Source organism: Camelus ferus, chromosome 30 (assembly GCF_009834535.1).
Source record: "Camelus ferus isolate YT-003-E chromosome 30, BCGSAC_Cfer_1.0, whole genome shotgun sequence".
NCBI classification, from domain to species: domain Eukaryota; kingdom Metazoa; phylum Chordata; class Mammalia; order Artiodactyla; family Camelidae; genus Camelus; species Camelus ferus.
In genome coordinates this window covers 19,262,825-19,281,969 of record NC_045725.1, presented here as the reverse complement: position 1 = coordinate 19,281,969, position 19,145 = coordinate 19,262,825, and the positions used below count along the sequence as shown (strand labels likewise).

Sequence of the window (19,145 nt, the reverse complement as noted above, 5' to 3'; positions counted from 1 at the left end):
ACAAACTGACCATGTGGTAAAAACAACATTATAGGAAACATAAATATGAGCCAAATGTGTGAAAATTCCTTATAATCTTTGCCTGGTATATAGTAGTTTATTAATAATTACTATTTTTCTTCCCCATCCATCACCCCCACCTGGTTCCTCTTCCAAGGATCAACAGTGACATGAAGCCTTCATTAGGTACTAATGAGAACTTATGACTCTCGATTTATGGGAACTGTGAACACTCAGAAAATAAAGTACATTACTAAAAGGTAGAAAGTAAGTCTTGTGAAAAAAATTAAAAGAATTGAAATGATTCATTCTAAACAAAAATGGGCTAAAGTGTCTTATTAATACTAATATTTAAGAGCTAAGTATTCTTCTCTTGCAGAATCAGACCTTTACAATTATCTTTCAAATATAAATATTTGAAATTTGAAATAAATATTTATTGGGGTCTACCATATGCCAGATGGAAACAACAGCAAGTAATACAAAGGGTCTATTCTCATGTAGAATCTTAAGTAGCACAAGTCAGCTAGCTTTTATCTGTTTATTTAACGTGTATTTCTTAAGGACCAATTATGTTACAGGCTAAAGAAATCTTATCATTCCTTATAAAAATAAGCTGTATATGTATTTATTTACAAATATGGGTAAGCTTCAGATTATTTATCATTCTGATGGCAGAGCTATGAAAGAATTAGAAGATGGTAATTCAAAATCAGAGATTAAATGGTCCAATCAGTGATGTTTTAAATAACTCATAAGACATTCTTAATCAAAACAGTGAAGGGGAAAGGAAACGCCTTTGTGCATTATTAGAAATCTAAACTAATGCGTTTACTAAAATGGAAATATATCCAAGCACATGTAATTAAAACAACTCCATCAGTAAAAATTAATAATGAGTATCTACTGAGGTCCAAGCTTGAGACTTTTCAAATGGTTTAGAATTTTCACAGAAGCTTTAATTTAAAACCTTCTTGAAAATATTTTTTCACTATTTGGTAAATGAAACATTCCTCTCTTGATCATATATATAATTGGTTAAGTAAGTTTTTTGTGTACATAGCTAGGTCTGTAAGTGTCGGGGTTTTTTGCATACCTAGAACATGATTCAATTTTTAATACTTTTAGTCAGAATTTGTGTTGCTCTAGTGTCATTCTAGATTATGACCTTTGAACCAGTGATTCTCAAACCTGCCTGGACATTAAAAACATCTGTAAAGTTTTTTAAATTATTTTAAATTAAATTAAAATATAGATGTTCCAATCTAAAGATCTTGATTTAGTAAATCTGGGGTATCATCAATTACAGTTTAAATCTGCTAGAATTATGAAGATTTCAAAATTAACTGAGTCTAAATCAATGAATTTACTGCTTAATCTGCATTTTCTTCTGTATCTTCTGTACTTAAGCATATAGTTGGGACTTAAGACATGACTTTAATTAGTTGATTTACAAGATTGCAGAAAATTAATCATTTAATTTTAAAATAGAGATTCAAATACACTTTCAGTATTATTAATGCAAATAGAATATGGCTGCCTAAAAGGTAATTACAATCTAAAGAAAAACTGAAAAAACATAAGAAACTTTACCATAAAGGAAAAAATTATAAATTCTAAAATTTTCTCTGCATAAACTTATTTAAATCTCCCCCATATAAAATTTGTTTTTTATGTGTGTAATTTGTCTACAGAGGAATGCAATGCTCTGAACTGAAACCAATACATACAAAAATCAAAATTGCTAATTTTACTATAAGATTTTATATAACAATTTCTTAAAGACTTTCTAAATGAACAAATTGGGTTACTTTTTCTGTATAAAATTATATTATTTTCAACTACAGAAACAAGAGAAGACTCTTACAGCTTAGGTGTTCAGTTATTTAAAAATAAAAACAGTTTTAATAGTTTTAGAAGTCCTAAGTGTCGATGCACTGAAAATTAAGGTAACTATTCCATTATTCACTGTCTTCAGTGGCATCATGGTAGCTGCTACAGGTATAATGTGGGAGTGGCAGTGGACATGGACTCAAGCTATTGAAGAGTCAGCTACAATTTGGGGAAAGAGCCAGTGAAGGGAAGATAGCTGTAGATTAATTGGCAGCGAAAATAGCTAAAGGATGACTTGCTGTGGAAGAGAACATTTTGATGATTTCGGGTAGTTCTATTAGAGCAAAGTGATAACGGTGGCATCTGTAGTTACAGCTTCAGATGCACGCGTGGAGATTACAGGAGAGAGGGGGCCGCTGTTCCGCAGGCTGCGCAGAAGTCACAGTAATTGTAGATGCAGTGGGAATGTAGTGGTTATAGCTCCAGTTGAAGTGAACGTAGTTGTGCAACAGCGGGAGAGGTGGAGGAAGTCGTGATTATTTTGGTTGCCAGCTGAGACTAATCTATAATCTGTAATCTACTAATAATATCCTGTTATGAATGTGGTAGCAGTTGTGGGTTCTGGTGAAGTGGGGGCAGCTGTGGTTTCACTTGAAGTGGCGGTGGTGGCTGCTGTGGCTGTACGCTAACTAGAAGTGGTGGGGGCTGTAGGTGCAGCGGAAGTGGTGGCTGTGGCTATATTTTCAGTGGATGCAGCAGAGGTAGTAGATTCTGTTGAGGTGGTTGTAGCCGTCAGTCCAGCTGAACTGGTGGTCACAGTAGGTTGAGAAGTAGTAGCGGTTGTTCCAGGAGTGGTAACTGCAGGCTCCCTACTCATAGTTGGTACCTGGATAACAATGGAAGGACTGCCATTCCCCCCGTTATTCACCAGGCATATTATGAGTACTCCAATTGCTGTTGTTATCACACAGGCTAAGAGACAAGCCAAAAAGACTTTCCACAGAGACCCATTATTGCAGGAATTTTCCTTCACCTAAGAAGAGCGTAAATAAAAATATCAGTAATGACCAAAAATGTTCGTGATTTGTCACCTCTTTTGTGTTATTTATAATCTAGTGCATTAGCATAACTTGAATCCATTTATGTCTCTGAAGAAAGTTAAGCTTAAAGTCCAAGTTTTTATCCAGATAGAAGTAATTGCATGGTTTCTCTAACATTAGAATAAATCAAAATCTGCCAAAATCTCATATTCTTTTATTTTATTTTCCAATGATGAGTATGGGGACTTTTGTCTTTTCACATAAGCAGAACAACACTTTCATGGTAAAAATATATATATATATATATATACATACACACACACACACACGTACGTGTATATACAATCGTATATATTAGATGCAGTATAGTGCAGGTTTTAAGATCAAGAGCTTTGAAGTTCAGCATCTTTGGAGTTGAACTCTCGCGCTGCCACTGATTAGATGTGTAGCATTTGGCAACTTTATCTTTCTAAACCTCAGTTTTTTCATAAGGATAACAATACCTACCTAATAAGAAAGATGAGAGGATAAAATAAGACAAAAAGTTCCTGGTACTTGGAAACCTATATACATTTTCATTTGTCCAACATGATTGATTATTTTGTTATCACTTGGATGAGAGCAAGACCCTCAAGGAATGGATGCAACACTCGTGCCTTTCGGACAGACTAGAGCAGGTCCTAAATGTCGCAAAATATGGGCCACTGTATTTGTTCAAAGGCCAGGGTTTCATGCAAAGGGTAGCAGCTCCAAGGCGGCAGGTGCAGAATGAGAACAGGGGTCACCACGGCCAGGAAAATGAGGACCACTAGGACTAAGTTAGCCCCAGGGGAAAAAAAATCATCTTCTTTACTTTGATCTTGGGTTCTACAAATGACACTCAAGAAAAGAAGGTGGCAAAAAGGTTTATGCACATCTGGGAGGAGTCTACAATACTGCTTTAAGAAAATATTATAAAAGAGCAGCTTAGTGAAATAAAGTGCACATAACCAGACAATAGGACACCTATGTTATCCTCCTGTCTCGGCCACTTCCAGCAAGCAATGCGAGTTTTGGCAAATCTCTTCAATTTCCTCGGTCACATTTTCCCTGATTATTAAACATTTTCCCTGATTATTCAGGGACAATCTAGTCCCTGAATGGGACTAGATTAGTCATTCTCATCACTAGTGGCACATTAGACTCACCTGAAGCTTTTAAAAGACACTGATACATGGGCCCCACCCTCAGAGTTTCTCATTTAATTAGTCTGTGGTGGGGCTCAGCCGTCTGTATTTCTTAAACAATCCCTGGGTGATTCTAATACACAGTTAGGGTTAAAAACTACCAGACTAGATGTTATCTAAGACCTCTTTCAATTCTATGATTGATATGAATCTCTTTCTACCTTTGCAAACAAGAAGAAACATTTTCTACCTCTATCCATTTTTAGTTCATTTATTTTTTTCACATTGACCTAGTAACAGTATCAACAGTTTATATTTTTTTTAATCCAAAATCAAGAAACAAGGCTCAGACTCTTTCTACTGAACCTCTAAAGCAAGGTTAAGCAATGGAAGGTAGAAATCCAGAGTCAGGATAACCCAGCCTGCTAAGCAGAATTAAATAATTTATAGTCAATGTCAAGTTTCTATATTAGAGCTGAAGATGTAGAGATGCAGTCCCGAGGTAGTTAATTCAGCCAGCAGAAAAGATCAAGAACCAAGGAGAGCTGGATCCAGTCTTCAGAGTCAGTGGAGAAAATATGGAGAACAGAGCCAGGGTTCTATGTCAAGGTCATATGCCCCAGAAGTCAGAATCAAGAGAGCTACAGAGTCACAGACAGGCTCAGAGGCTGGAACAGCTTAAGAAAATAAGGTGATCACAATAGATTAGGATCCTTGAAGTTTTAAATATGACCCAGTCTCTCATCAGAGTCTAATGTGTGAATTAATCTCCATATTGCTGACATATTTGTTCCCCTACCCCTTCCCAATCTTGCATTTGTACTTTAATTTATTCCTTTTATTTTCATATATGTTCTCTCATATATGTGAATATCTGAGTCCCCAGCTAGAATATTACCTCATTGAAAACAGAGGTTATCAAATATCCTCCCTCTTGTAAATTGCCTCACAGTGACATATAATTATACTGAGAATACAGCAAATGCTTAACATAAATGTAGGTGAATTAAATGATTACTTTCTGGGAAAAATTAGACCAAATACAGACCCATATTGAGCACATCCCAACCTGGGTAAAAGCTGCTATAGCAAACATTACCTGTGCATGGGACAAGTCTGTGAGTGGGTATCCTGACTGTGCAAGGACTCCCGGGTTCACGCAGACCCCAGTTAAGCTGGAAGGGACATCACCAGTTACGCCATTTGAAGGTGGACACCAGCACACGGAGCTGTGAGCTTCTTGGTCATTTGAGCATGTGACTGGCTATAGAGATGAAGCATTAAGTGAATAGGAAGCCGTGGTATTGAATTTCTAAAATTAAATTCATCAGTCATAAAAAAACAAGAGTGTGACTTTTTAGAAAGAAAGAACAACAAAACTTTTTAAAGAAATAGATGTTTTCTCATCCTCTGAAGACAAAAAAGAATCTAGACAGATTATTCTATTCCATTTTAACTAATTTTTATAATATTTTAACCAATGTTTCAGATCAAGAATGTATATCGTCCCATCTTCTCTATCATATTACAAGCATGTATTTAATACTTTCACGTCCCGAGCTGCTGTAGGTGGAGCATATAATAGGAAGCCTCTATTCATAAAAGGAATAGAATGTCAGAGCTGAAAAAGTTCTTGGAGCTTATCAAGTACAACCTGTTACGGTCATTTTGGAAATGAACATTGAAGCAAAAAATATGTTGAAGTTATTATTATTACTATTATTATCTCATAATGACATAATAGCAAGAACTAGAGCCCAGCCCTTCCAGGGTTAAGGCCAGTGTAATTTCTACTCTACTACGCTATATATAGCATATTATTGTGCTAAACTATGATGATACGTTAATGAAAAATTCTTACACAAAGAGAATCCTTTGCATAATCCACACTATGCTCTATGCAATGGAACTTGCGAACCCATGACAAGGACACAGAAGACACATCTTTGTGCGGTTTGTGACATGTCTTTGCTGGGTTCCTATTGGGCATAGAGCAGTATGAAAACAGTTCTCAACAACAATAAAAGTTCATATGCTAACATAAAAGGGATGTAAAACAGCTTTGTATATAATTTAAAAATACAATAATTGCTAAATATTGTTGAGGAAAAGAGGTAAGATTTGGAGGAAGAGGTGTATTAAAAGAGGAAAAAGAACAAGATAAAATGAAAATAGAAGAGGAGGAAGTTTAGGAATTTATGGATCTGGGACAAAAATTTTGTTACATCTCAAAGGTAGCACAGCATTGGCTGGGGCGGGGTGGTCTTCTCAGGATAATAACACTAACTTACCGGCTGTGAGGCGAGGGCATCTCTGCCACTTTCTGTGCATCTCCAAAAAAGGGGATACTAAGACTGCTCACTCATAGATTTGCTGTGAGGATTAAAGATTAATGAAAGGGTTGCTGGCGTACAGCAAGCATTCAGTGAGTACTGGCTATCATCATTGTTCGCATAGTGTCCGTGTCTTTATTCCTATGCTACAACTACTAGTTGTCTCTGATCATGTTGATTTGATAACCCATTAATAAACAGCTGTAAAAATGGCTGGCCCATCAACCAGTGAGTTCCATAAAACTATCAAACTAGAATTGTATAAAGTCATTGGTCCACTGGGAAATAGCATCAATAATACCAAACATAAATAATTCTTATTAAATATAGATAAGTTGGAATACTCTTGGCCGTAAACAGTTTACTAAGTTAGGTTTTTCTATAAATGTTATATCAAAGAAATAAAGAAAATGGCTCTATGTTTTATTGAATAAGATTAAACAAAGTCTGTGTTATCCACTGGGTAAATCTGAGCAAAACTGGACTTACCTTTAATAACAACCTTGCTTAGTTCCATAAGGGCTGGTTCCATTGCTTTAGTTATTACTCAGTTCACCTGTGGCTGATGAACTTGGGTGTTTTAATGTGCTTTGTAAACAAAGTAAAACTCACTCGCCAGGCCAGTTTTCCAGAATTTTCTGGCACTGTTGGAATCCCAACCCTTTCAAAGAAGGAAGATGATATGTGGCGTTTACGTGAAGGGTGGGGAACCTGTGAACTAAGCTCAACTTCAGAGAAACACTGAGCCAAGTGAGCTTTCTCCTGTGGTAGGGTTGCTCTGACTCTTGTACAGGTGAAGTCCCCACACAAAATTGGAATAACTTGGAGAGCTGTGAGTAATGTTCAATGAGACAGTCAGCCTTAGCTAATAGTGGCCATGGGCAACTGAAGCATTAGCAATAGTTACCAAAGAAATTTCTATAGATTTCCCCCCTAATTTCATAAGGATTAACTTAAGTTCTCATATAATCCCAACAGAAAAACAAAACACTAAAATGGATTTTCTTTTGTTTATGATCTTTAAGTTATTCTTAAATTCTATTATTGAATTTGGTCTTAAGAGAAAAATATTTTTACTACTATGCTTTAAATATCCATGGTAATTAAAATGGTGTCAGCTATCCAGACAGACACCATAAAAAAAGTACTTAAGATAATATTTGTAGACATCTTCAAGTTTGTTGTTATCTAGAGACACTAACAAGATGATGAATACTTGGCTAAAGGGATTTTTTTTTTTTTTGGTCTGAATATTCTAGCATCCTGAAGATCCAATTATAGAATGTCAAAGTCAGAAGTGACAAAGAGAACAGCGTCAGGAGGGTCCTGTATATGGTGACACAAAAGGACAAACTCCTTTTCTCTCAGCAAACCGGGAATCCTCCAAGAGATTCTGTTATTTAACTAACACTTGTTGAACAACAGGATTTGATCTTCTTTGGCTTATTTTGTAGGCGATGAATCCAGGCCAGTTGCCACAGCTCCAACTTGCAAAGGCAAACTATTTCATCTATTCTTCAGTTCAGGCAAAGAATTTTAACTCACCATTTTAATTTTTAGCGCATTTTTATTCTTTGTTCTGATATTAAAGAGGCCACTTCTAACTACATAGTAAAGGCTTGATTCTTGGTGCAAAATATTTCAAAATAGACAAAATGATCATATTTTCATACAAAGGAGGCATTTTTAGAGGATTTCTTTTGTAAGTCAAAAGGGAATATCCAGGATTAGTATCTGGATTTCCAACATACTTAGGAATCTGAGTTCTGACAGGTTTAGAAATTATATACGAAATACAAGAATGAAATTGTAAAAATACAACTTCAAAGCTAAACCAAAATACCATTGGAGCTTTATGTTTACATGATGGTGAACACAGAAAGTTAAGTGAATTTATTTTATATTGTGGGGTCATTGAAACATTTCTAATGCTGTATATAAGTAAGTATATGAAATAACTTCCAAAGTATAGCATAGCAGAATATAGCATGAAAAGTTGAAGCAAAAACATTAATACACAGCTACTTTTCTTTTTGAAGAAGAATGCAAAGTTATGACATTGACTGCATTGTAGTAAAGAGATTAGATTGCTATTAAACGCTGAAAGTGAGATGGCAACATAGGCAAAATATTACAATAGAGCGACAATACTCACTGCCTGGTTTTCAGAGTGTTCAATATTCACCGCATATTTTCCATGCTTTCTGTTCATTTTTGAGCTTGCAATACTACAAGCTGAACTCCAAAAATACTTCTTCAGTTCATGCATTGTGCTTTATATATGCAACACTGACAAATACTTGAAAGGATTGATGGAAAATCAACTCTGATACATCAGTGCAAGGTGGATTAAACTGAAGAGTAAATAATTATTCACTAAAACGAGATTCACCTTAGAGAAGGAAATGAGATACTAAGTATAGAAAAACACAATAAAGTTAATACTGCTTCTGAGACTTACTGTGACTCCCTGCTCAGCAATCCTCCTGACAGAGGGAAACACTGAAAATCTTACTCAATTCTTCCTCTTCCTCCTTTTGGCACCACCTGCCTTCCATTTTAGGACCAACCAAAGGGAAAATTCTGATGTAGAAGTTTGTCATTGCTTTTCCTCTATGCAAGCATGAATGCCCTGTCCACACTGTGAGCAATATTTCTTAGTCATCTATGATCTGAGGGTGGCTTCATCTTTTCAGCCTATAAACTGGTGTCTGGAAGTCTCTTTGGTCAGTTGCTCAGTAATTCACATGCGCTTAAAAACCATTAGAATCCTCCATACTCTTTTCCACAGTAGCTGCACCAATTTCCATTCCCACCCACAGTGTATGAGGGTTCCCTTTCCTAAACATCCTCGACAATATTTGCTATTTGTGTTCTTTTCGATGATAGCCATTCTGACAGATGTGAGGTGATATCTCACTGTGGTTTTGATTTGCGTTTCCCTGATGGTTAGCAATTTTGAGCATCTGTTCATGTGTCTGTTGGTCATCTACATTTCTTCTTTGGAAACTGTCTATTCAATTCTTCTGCCATTTTTTAATTGGGTTGTTTATTTTTTTGATGTTGAGTTGTATGAGCTGTTTATATATGTTGAATCTTAGCCCCTTATCAGTCATATCATTGCAAATATTTTCTCTCACTCCGTGGGTTGTCTTTTCATTTTGTTCATGGTTTCCTCTGCTGTGCAAAAGCTTTTAGGTTTAATTAGGCCCCATTTGTTTCTGTTTGCTTTTATTTCCCTTATTCCAGGAGACGGATCCAAAAAAAAAAAAAAAAAAAAAAGACATTGCTGTGATTTATGTCAAAGACTGTTCTGCCTAAGGTTTCCTTTAGGAGTTTTATAGTATTGGTTCTTACATTTCAGTCTTTAATCCATTTTGAGTTTATTTTTGTATATGGTGTTAGGGAGTGTTCTAATTTCATTCTTTGACTTGTAGCTGTCCAGTTTTCCCAGCACCACTTATTGAAAAGAGTGTCTTTTTTCCATGTACACTCTTGCCTCTTTTGTCATAGATTAACTGACCATAAATGCATGGGTTTATTTTTGGGCTCTGTATTCTGTTCCATTGATTTATGGGTTCCTGATGCACAATTCCAAAATCCAAAAGATTTCAAAAGCTGAAAATTATTTTGCACTTTTAGCACAAATTTACTTGACAGCAAAAGTTAATCCAAACTAAGAAGGGTAATTTTTAACATTTAATAATCTTAACGTGATTATTCATACATTTAATTACAAAAACTATGAATGTCTATTGCAGGTTACCACCACAGTCCTGCAGCAGGTGTTGTGTAATATACAGTATATGTATCATATAACTTTCATGAAATTTTTGAAATTATGAATTTTGAAATACATCTCGACCAAGCACTTCATATGAAAGACTATAGGCTTGTAGAAATTTTCAAATTTTTAAAGACAACTAGCATGTCTGCCTTTATTCCTTTTTTTAAAGTAACTCCATAAATTATTGTGAGGATAAGGTAAAACACTCAAAGCCCATGATTCATTCTAGATCACCAAGAAGGATTCATTTCCTTTCTTCCAACATCATAGGACTTGGCCAATGGCACTTGCTAGAGATCTTACAGGAATAGGAGGAGGAATGGGACTAGGGATCCTTATATCAGGAAAGGGGTCAGCTTATCTCCCTGGTCCTGAAAGCACAGCCTGGGGGCCTGTTTGTCTTTATTCTTATTGCTCTGAAAAACTACTTCACAAAGACTTCAGCTAGTAAGCCGACTCATAACTGACATTTTTTTAAATGTGTATGAGCAAAAAAACTACAAGAGCTGGTAAACGAATCCAACATGGTAGCAGGATACAAGATTAACATACAGAAATCTGTTGCATTTCTTTGCACTAACAATGAAATATCAGAAAAGGAAAGTTTAAAAAAATCTCTTTTAAAATCACATTAAAATCACAAAAAAAAAAAAAATACTTGGGAATAAACATGACCTCGGAGGTGAAACACTTATATGCTGAGAACTAGAAAATGTTGATAAAGAAAATTAAAGATGAGTTAAAGAAATGGAAAGATATCCTATGCTTTTGGATTGGAAGAATTAATATTTTTAAATGGCCATACTATACAAAGCAATCTATAGATTTAATGTGATCCCTATCAAATTACTCAGGCCATTTTTCACAGCACTAGAACAAATAACTCTAAAATTTGGATAGACTCACAAAAGATTCAGAATTGCCAAAGCAATACTGAAGAAAAAGAATGAAGCTGGAGGCATAACCTTCCCAGACTTCAGACTCTACAGAGCTACAATGATCAAAACTGGTGTGGTGTTGGCATAAAACCAGACATGCGGATCAATGGAACAGAATAGACAGCCCAGAAATAAACCTCGAAACCTACTGTCAATTAATCTTCGACAAAAGAGGTTAAGAATATACAATGAAGAAAAAAGACAGCCCCTTCCAATGGTGTCGGGAAAGCTGGACAGCAGCATATAAATCAATGAAGTTAGAACACTCCCTCATACCATACTCAAAAATAAACTCAAAATGGCTTAAAGACTTAAACATAAGACAGGACACCATAAATCTCCTAGAAGAGAATGTAGGCAAAAAATAAATACACACACACACACACACACACACATAATGGAATACAATGGAATGGAAGAGATTATTATGCTAAGTGAAGTAAGCCAGAAAGAGAAAGATAAATACTATGTGATATTTCTTATATGTGGAATCTAAAAAAATTGACACAAATGAACTAATTTACAAAACAGAAACAGACTCAGAGACATAGAAAACAAACTTATGGTTACTGGGGGGAAAGAGAGGAGGAGGGATAAATTGGAAGTTTGGGATTTGCAGATAAAAACTACTATATATAAAAGAGATAAACAAGGTCCTACTGTACAGCCCAGGGAACTGTATTTAAGATCTTGTAGTAACCTATAATATATATATATGTGTGTGTGTACAACTAAATCACTATACTGTACATCAGAGACTAACACAATGTTATAAATCAACTATACTTCAATAAAATAAAAAAATTTAATAAAATAAAATGGGAATGAGAAGACAAGTAAAAAGAACAGCTTCAACCATTGCTGGATCATAGCAAATGATGCTACCTTTGGGCAGCCTCTGACATAAGACCTGGTCAATGTAATATTATTAATATTACAGAGATGTCTGTGACAATTTTAGTGGGTGTACCACACTCCTCAGAACTAATCCTCAAAACACCTACAAGAATTAAATACTATTATCTGATTGATCACTCTCCTGATGAGACACATATGTTTAAGTGACCTTTTAGAAGCTCATGTTGAGGCTAGAGTGTGTGGCCCTCAGACTTCCCATTCATTCATTGTCTACAGCCATTTATTAATTGTCTAGTGCATACCACACTGCACACTAAGAAGGATGGAGAGAAAGAGAAAAACAATTCAGAGGTTAAATTTCTTGGAAAGACCATGCGACTGTTGAACCTTTAGAAACTCTGATGACATACGTCAGGACACATCAGGGAAGTACAGAGGTTTACTGCAAACAAGGCCAGGGAGGTGCTGACACCTGGAATTAGACTTGATCACAAGGACAGAGATTGTTGGATATCATGCTCCAAATAGCAGCAAGGACTTGGCAACTCCCAGGGCGGAGACATGACTCAGCCTCCATGCTGACCCTGCACGTTCTGCCCAAACAATAGACAAATGGTCGGACTTGAGCATCTAAGAGGTTCACAGAGCAAGGAGTTAGCAATCAGTCACGTGGACCATATCACTTGCCAGCAGGGCCCTGGATCTGGGAGCTGAGGTTCACTGAAGGGACTTGCAGTCCACAGGGATGAGCGCAAAAGAACTGGACAGGCCTCATTAAGGAACAGTAGCAAACAGACTGGTTATTAGAATGGGAACTCAAAATGGAAATTTAATAAAACTTCAGGTCTACAGGGAGGGACAAAGAGAGAAACTGGGGCTTGCAACGTCCAGAAACATAACTTGGTTATCAGAAATGAGGCCCTATAGGGGGCTTGGGGCAGATCTCAAACCTGGGATTAGAGTAAGATCCAAGTGCTAATCGGTGGATCATCATAGCCCTGCCCAGGGTACAGTGGACAGTTCAGGACCCAGCAGTCCCAGAGCTGAAGGGTGGAGCATTGCTTATTTCATCCACTTCACATGGGTGGAGGGTGGAGTGTAAAAAATGAGAGCTACATGGGGCTGAATCAGTTCATAGAACTTCTATCTGAATCAGGTTTAAATCTGGAACAATGATGGCAGTGAGACAGGACTGAAGGAGGCTGCAGTGAATTCAGCTTCAGGGAGCAGGTGAGGAGAGGGCAGCCCAACAGGGTAGCAAGGCGAGGCTGAGAGTAAACCCAATGGGTGTGGCGTTCAAAATGTCAGGAAAGCCAATGCAGTGATCTTTGAGGAATGAAGCTGGTCATGGTTTACAAGAGACAAGTTCTGATCCAGATCTTAAAGGTCCTCACACTCTTGGATGCGGAGAGAGGAGGAAAGATAAATTGTGGAAGAAGAAAGCAGCTAAGACACACAACGGAGAAGCAGAAGGAGGCAAGGCATTGAGGGAATCTGTGAAGTGTGATCTGGGTGTATGTAGTGTGAGGCCATAGTAGAGAGACATTAGATCAAATAAACAAAGGGAATAGGTAATGTCGAGATGTGAACTTTAAAATGTGAATTGAAGGTGAACAAAACAGTAGTATTTTGGGTAAGAAAATAAATGAAAATTCTTTGGAATTGGTAATTTTGTAGCCACTAGTGTCAGTAGAAAAAGAAAGATTTTGACTATGCTTGAATTAATTCTAGTTGTAACACTGTTATTCATATTGTTGGCTGCCTTGTAAGTTCCCTGCTATGTACTGGGTGTGAAATGTGAATAATGAGCCCATCACTTCCCAGGAGGAGGGCCACACATAACTAACTGGTCTCCCTACCTCCACGCATGCCGTCGTCCAATCCTTTCTTCACAAGGCAGCCAGGATGCTCTTTGCAAGTGTCGGCCTGCTTATATCACTGTCCTGCTCAAACCCCCTGAATAACTTCCCATTTTAATTAGGGTAAAATCCAAATCCTCTCCATGACCAACAAGCCTCTGAGATTTCTGGCCTCTGTTCACCTCTGAATCCTCACCCTGTACTATTTCACAGGTCAGGTGCCCCAGCCACACTTTCTTTAAAAAAAGTATGGAGAAATATGCGAAAAGGTATGAAGAATAATCTGGTAAACTGCCAAATCCCTATTATTACCCAGTTTAAAAATTCAGGATTGCTTTTATGCAGACACTTCTGAAACCAAATGCATGTGTGTTTTCTGTAACAACCAGTTCACCAGCTTTCCACATACCATCTAGGTGTCCACAGTTCGACTGAATTCTGACACAATCCATCCAGTTAGCATCAGATCCCACAAGTCAGAGAGCTCTGTCCCACAAAAGTGCCCCCATTTCAGACACCAACCTCAAGTCTCGAACCACCTGTATTTCTGACCAACTGGCTAGAAACCAAGGTTCCCCTTCTCAGGTTTGAGAATTTTCTAGAATAGCTTACAAAACTTAGGAACACACTTTACTTACATTTACCAGCTTATTACAAAGGATTTCATAAAAGATACAAATGAGCTACCAGACGAAGAGGTACACAGAGCGAAGTCTAGAACTGTCCCAAGTGTAGGGGCCTGTGTCCCCGTGGAGCTGGGACGTGCAGCAATCCCCAGCACGTGGACATGGTCACCAATTCAAACGCAATCTAAACGCTGTTGTTTAGAGGGTTTCATGGAGATTTCATCACTTAGGCGTGATGGGTGATTAACTCAATCTCGAGCCCTTCTCTCCTCCCTGGAATTTGGGGAGTGGGGCTGAAAGTCCCAGGCTTCTAATCAAAGTTTGGTCTTTCTGATGACCAGCCTCCATCCTGGAGTTATGTAGGGCCTGCCAAGAATCTCCTTATTAAAACAAAAGACACTTGTATCACCTCTGTCACTCAGGAAACTATAAGGAATTTAGGGGCTCTGTGTCAGGAGCCAGAGACAAAGACCCGGTATCTTTAGAAGATATCACAGAAATAAAAGTTTTTTACACATAATTACAGCCACCTCTGTCTTTATTCTTCATCATAGTCCCTCCCTTCCAACCTGCCAGAGGTAATCACTCTCTTCAATTTGATGTTTATATTTCCCATGTATTTTTTATTTTTAATACATTCCAAAAATATAAAATATTATTTGCATGTTTTAAAACTTGCATGAAACCAATTATACTTTTTCACAGTATGTGGGGTTTTTTGGACCAGATTACATTTGTAAAATTCAACTACACTGACAGCTGTAACTTTATTTTATTTGTTTTTCCTATATTATAGTATTTCACTAATTGACTACATCACAATTATTATTCTCTTGTTAATAGAAACTGAGTTTGGTTACATTTTTACTGTTATAAACAATGATTCTATGAATATTCTAGTAGGTACCTCCTCGGGAACATTTATTAAAATGTTTCTAGATGTATATGGTTAAGAATAAAATTCCTGGATCATTGGATGTGTGTGTTTTTTAATTATATTGTGTATTTCCAAAATTGTTTCCAAAGTTATGTGAATATTCACTCTTCTAACAGTATTCCCAGTTTTTTCATAAGTTCTAACAGTGTTGTCAAACTTGGGATTTTTCTATCATGTACAGTATTAAAAATATTCTACTGATTTCCCCTTTTTTTCATCCTTGCTTAGCGTGTAAGTTGGAGTTTGTAGGTGTCTTTGTTTCTGCATTACACAATAGATAGTTGTGTGAACTTCTGTTTAGTTTACACTTTGTTTTGTTTTATATGAAATTTAGAAATAAATGTAGGAAGATGCAGAATTAAGTAGCTGTTTTCATCTTACAGGAATTAGAAAGCCTGTCTTTTGTCATCCATTTGTTGACTTGTGATCGATCATATTACACATATACACACATGTTGTATCTTCTTTTTCATTGATCATTTAAGCATATGCAGTTGCCCCAGTAATTTTAAATTTTTTCTAAAACAACACCACATTTATCATCTGTGTTGGGTGTGACATTAAGTCATGAGTGAATTAGTTGAGCTAACCTGTTAGATTGTTGTGTATCTTCAACTGCGAGTAATGCTGGAAGGTGTTATTATCTATATTGCAAGCTATTTTCCAGTGACCAATCCTCAAAACGTGGGATTACACAGCTAAATAATATTGAAAGAAGGATAGGAAATACACATAGGACTATAAACTGAGGGTTCTGGTCCAGACAGCAGGGACCCTAACATTGGACTGGACCAAATGTAAAGGTGTAGGGACACCTGCTCGAGGTTCTGGATTCAACACGTTAGACCGAGGGGCCTGAAGTAGCTCTAGTAGTTTGCTTGTTTGATTGTACAAACCCAGACAGTGGTGGATTATGTTTAATGGAGCTAAAATGACACATCTTTGATACAATATTTAAAAATAAATGAAAAATCCAAAGTCTTAGGAATAAGTATGTTGCACTGGACTTGTCACATGTGATTTTCTCATGCATCCCATGATAGCTTCCCTTGGGAGGACCCAGGGGAACAGCCCTTCATCACACAGTGAAAAATATAGCCCATGAGGGAAACAGCATTATCCCGGGAAAGCTCTTTGGACAGGGTGCTCTGTAGGCTGGGGAGATGCACACAGAATAACACTGTAAAGTGAAAGGCGAGTTGCTTTACCTTTTACCACTCACCTCCATGTGCACTAAGTCAGTGGCATGTGCTTGGTGGTCCATTTTTGAATTTGGAGGCAACATGTTGTATTTTTATGGTGTTGCTCTGACTCACTGAAGCAGTGCACACTTTGAAGAGAAGGTATGCAGCTGTCCGAGATGGAGAATAGTTATTTGCAACATAGGACGTGGTTTATTCCAAAATCCTGGGTTCTCCGATTGGGGCTTACCAAAGGTTAGATTCCACATCTCAGTCTGCCACAATCTCCCAGAGTGCCACTGGATCTGCCGGGCCATCAGGCCCCGAAGGCATATTTACTTGCACTGAAGTCTTGGATGCTCCTCCTGAAGATGTGTACTGCTGCACAGACCTGACATCATGACTTGGTGGATCAGTTCAGAACAGACAGTTACGGTCATATAGTTACTTGGTGTCCCATGGTCGAGTACTTAGTCTGCCGGGGTCCAGAAACAACTGTGAAACCCTCCACAACTTAGAGACATAATGCTGAGTTAAAGAAGTCAGACACAAAATACACACTGTACGGTTCCCTTACATGGAGCTCAAAAACAGGGAAACTGAATCTATGTGAAAGAAGTCAGAGCGCTGTGTAAGCTCCTCGGTGGAATGTTGACTTAGGGAAGACACAAGGGATCCTGTTTGTTGCTATGAATATTGTAGGTCTTGATCTGGTTGGTGCTGGTTGTGGTCTCAGCTGATTGCTGGTACCTGCTGTGGGTTGTACTTTCAGTTGAAATGGTGGTATCTGTGGAAACTGCAGGCTCAGCTGAAGCAATAGATGTGGCTTTAAGAAGACATGATACTAGCAGACTCAGCAAACAGCATGACAGTTGCATTCTAGCTGAAGTAGTGGTAAGTACAACGTTCATCTGAAGTACTATTAATAATGTGTTGAGCTGAAATGGTGGTAATAATGGTAACCGTGTATTAGTAGGACCTGGAGAGGTGACAGTGGTCGTGGATTTAGCTGAAGTGGTGTTTCCTAGTGTGGTTGTGGGGACAGCTGAAGTGGTGTTTACTGTTGTGACTATAAACTTGTTTGAAATGGTGATAACTGTTGTGGTAATAGGTTTTTATAGAAATTGTAGTAATTGTCTATTGGTTTCAAGTTAAGTGCCAATGCCAGCTATCGTGATAGTAATTCAACTGAAGCAGTGACAGGTATTGTCGTTGTGTATTTACTTAAAGGGGTGGTGATTGTTACAATTGTTTTAGATAATGTGATCATATGTTCAGCAAATATTATGGTGATTTTTAGTCCAATTGAAGCCATGTTGAATGCTGTGGTCCTGCGTTCAGCTGAAGGAGTTGCCATGGATGTTACGGTTGGCAGTTCAGTAGAAGCTGATGTTTGTAGGTTCCATTGAAGGTTTCATGGACTTTATAGTTATCAGTCCAGCAGAAATTGTGCCAGTCGCAGTTCCAGCTGAGCTAGTCGCAGTGGTTGTGGTGGTCCCTCGCGCAGCAGCTACAGCAGTGGTGGATGTGGTGGGAGTACAATCGTGGTCATGCCTGTTGCCTACAGATTCAGCTGTTGGTTGTCGTCCGGGTGTAAGTGGTGGCTCCTCTCGCTGCAGTTTCCACTGAGGCAGCAGTAGCTGTGGGTTTAAATAGAAGCGGCTTTTCTCTCGATGTAATGCTGCTCCTAGGTTCAACATAAGGGTCAGTGCAAACAAAATAGTTTTGCAATGTATGAAGCTCTGTGCAAACGTGAGGCTGGAGTGAGATGACGGATGCTGGAACTAGACTGCTGTGTGAGCCTGGGCAACTTAATTAAAGTCTCTGAACTGGTGAGTCTTCAGTGTTATAATCAGGATGATGGGAGAACTTCCTCCACAGGATTTTTATGAAGCATATATAAGATAATATGTGCAAAATGGTTGGAGCACAGCTTGCCATGTAGTAAGTGTTATGTAAGAGTTTGTGAGATGATGAGGGTGGTGGTGTTGGTGACACTGAAAATATCGCTTATTCATTTTATTGGACAGGCAAGAGGACAGACAAAGAATGCAAGCTCTGGAGATGAATTTGAGTTTAAACCCCAAACCTCTGAGATCTAAAGCAAACTTTTAACTCCTCTGAGTCTTGAGGTATTTTTTAATCTCTAAAGTGGTGAATAATATAATAATAATAAAGTAGTCTTTAGGGAAATAATTAAAAAGAGGTTGCAATTTTATTTTTAAAATATTTTGTCTTTATCAGAAGCAGTGTAGCATAGTGATTAAGAGCTTTGGAGTCTAAAGATTCAGGGGTGAATTTCATCTCTGACTCATAAACATGCTAACATCTGACACTTCTCTTACTGTCCTAGCCTGTATTTCTTCATAAGAAAGCACATACCTGTATCCAAGGATAATTGTAAGGATTAAATAAGATAAAAATGTATATAAGTACTTGGTGCAATTTCTGACACTTGCTCAGTTTTAAAATTTGTGACTACGGAGAAGCCCATTGTCACTCAGGCTCTCCTGACTGAGATCAGGGAAGGAGGATAGGAGAGCACCCATCTGATGTCTTGGAAAGAAATGGAATATGTCTTACTGCT

The 19,145-nt window shown here is 37.6% G+C and overlaps 1 protein-coding gene across 1 annotated transcript; it reads right to left on the bottom strand.

The window, feature by feature from the left end:
* Positions 1 to 1,877: 1,877 nt before the first annotated feature.
* Positions 1,878 to 8,718, bottom strand: LOC102521078 (dynactin-associated protein). Its single transcript, XM_032470540.1, has 3 exons — positions 8,528 to 8,718; positions 5,139 to 5,303; positions 1,878 to 2,866 (listed from the first exon to the last, which is right to left on the bottom strand). The coding sequence occupies exons 1-3, from the start codon at positions 8,639 to 8,641 to the stop codon at positions 2,519 to 2,521; spliced, it is 627 nt and encodes a 208-aa protein (XP_032326431.1). The 5' UTR covers positions 8,642 to 8,718; the 3' UTR covers positions 1,878 to 2,518.
* Between the last annotated feature and the right edge of the window lie 10,427 nt (positions 8,719 to 19,145).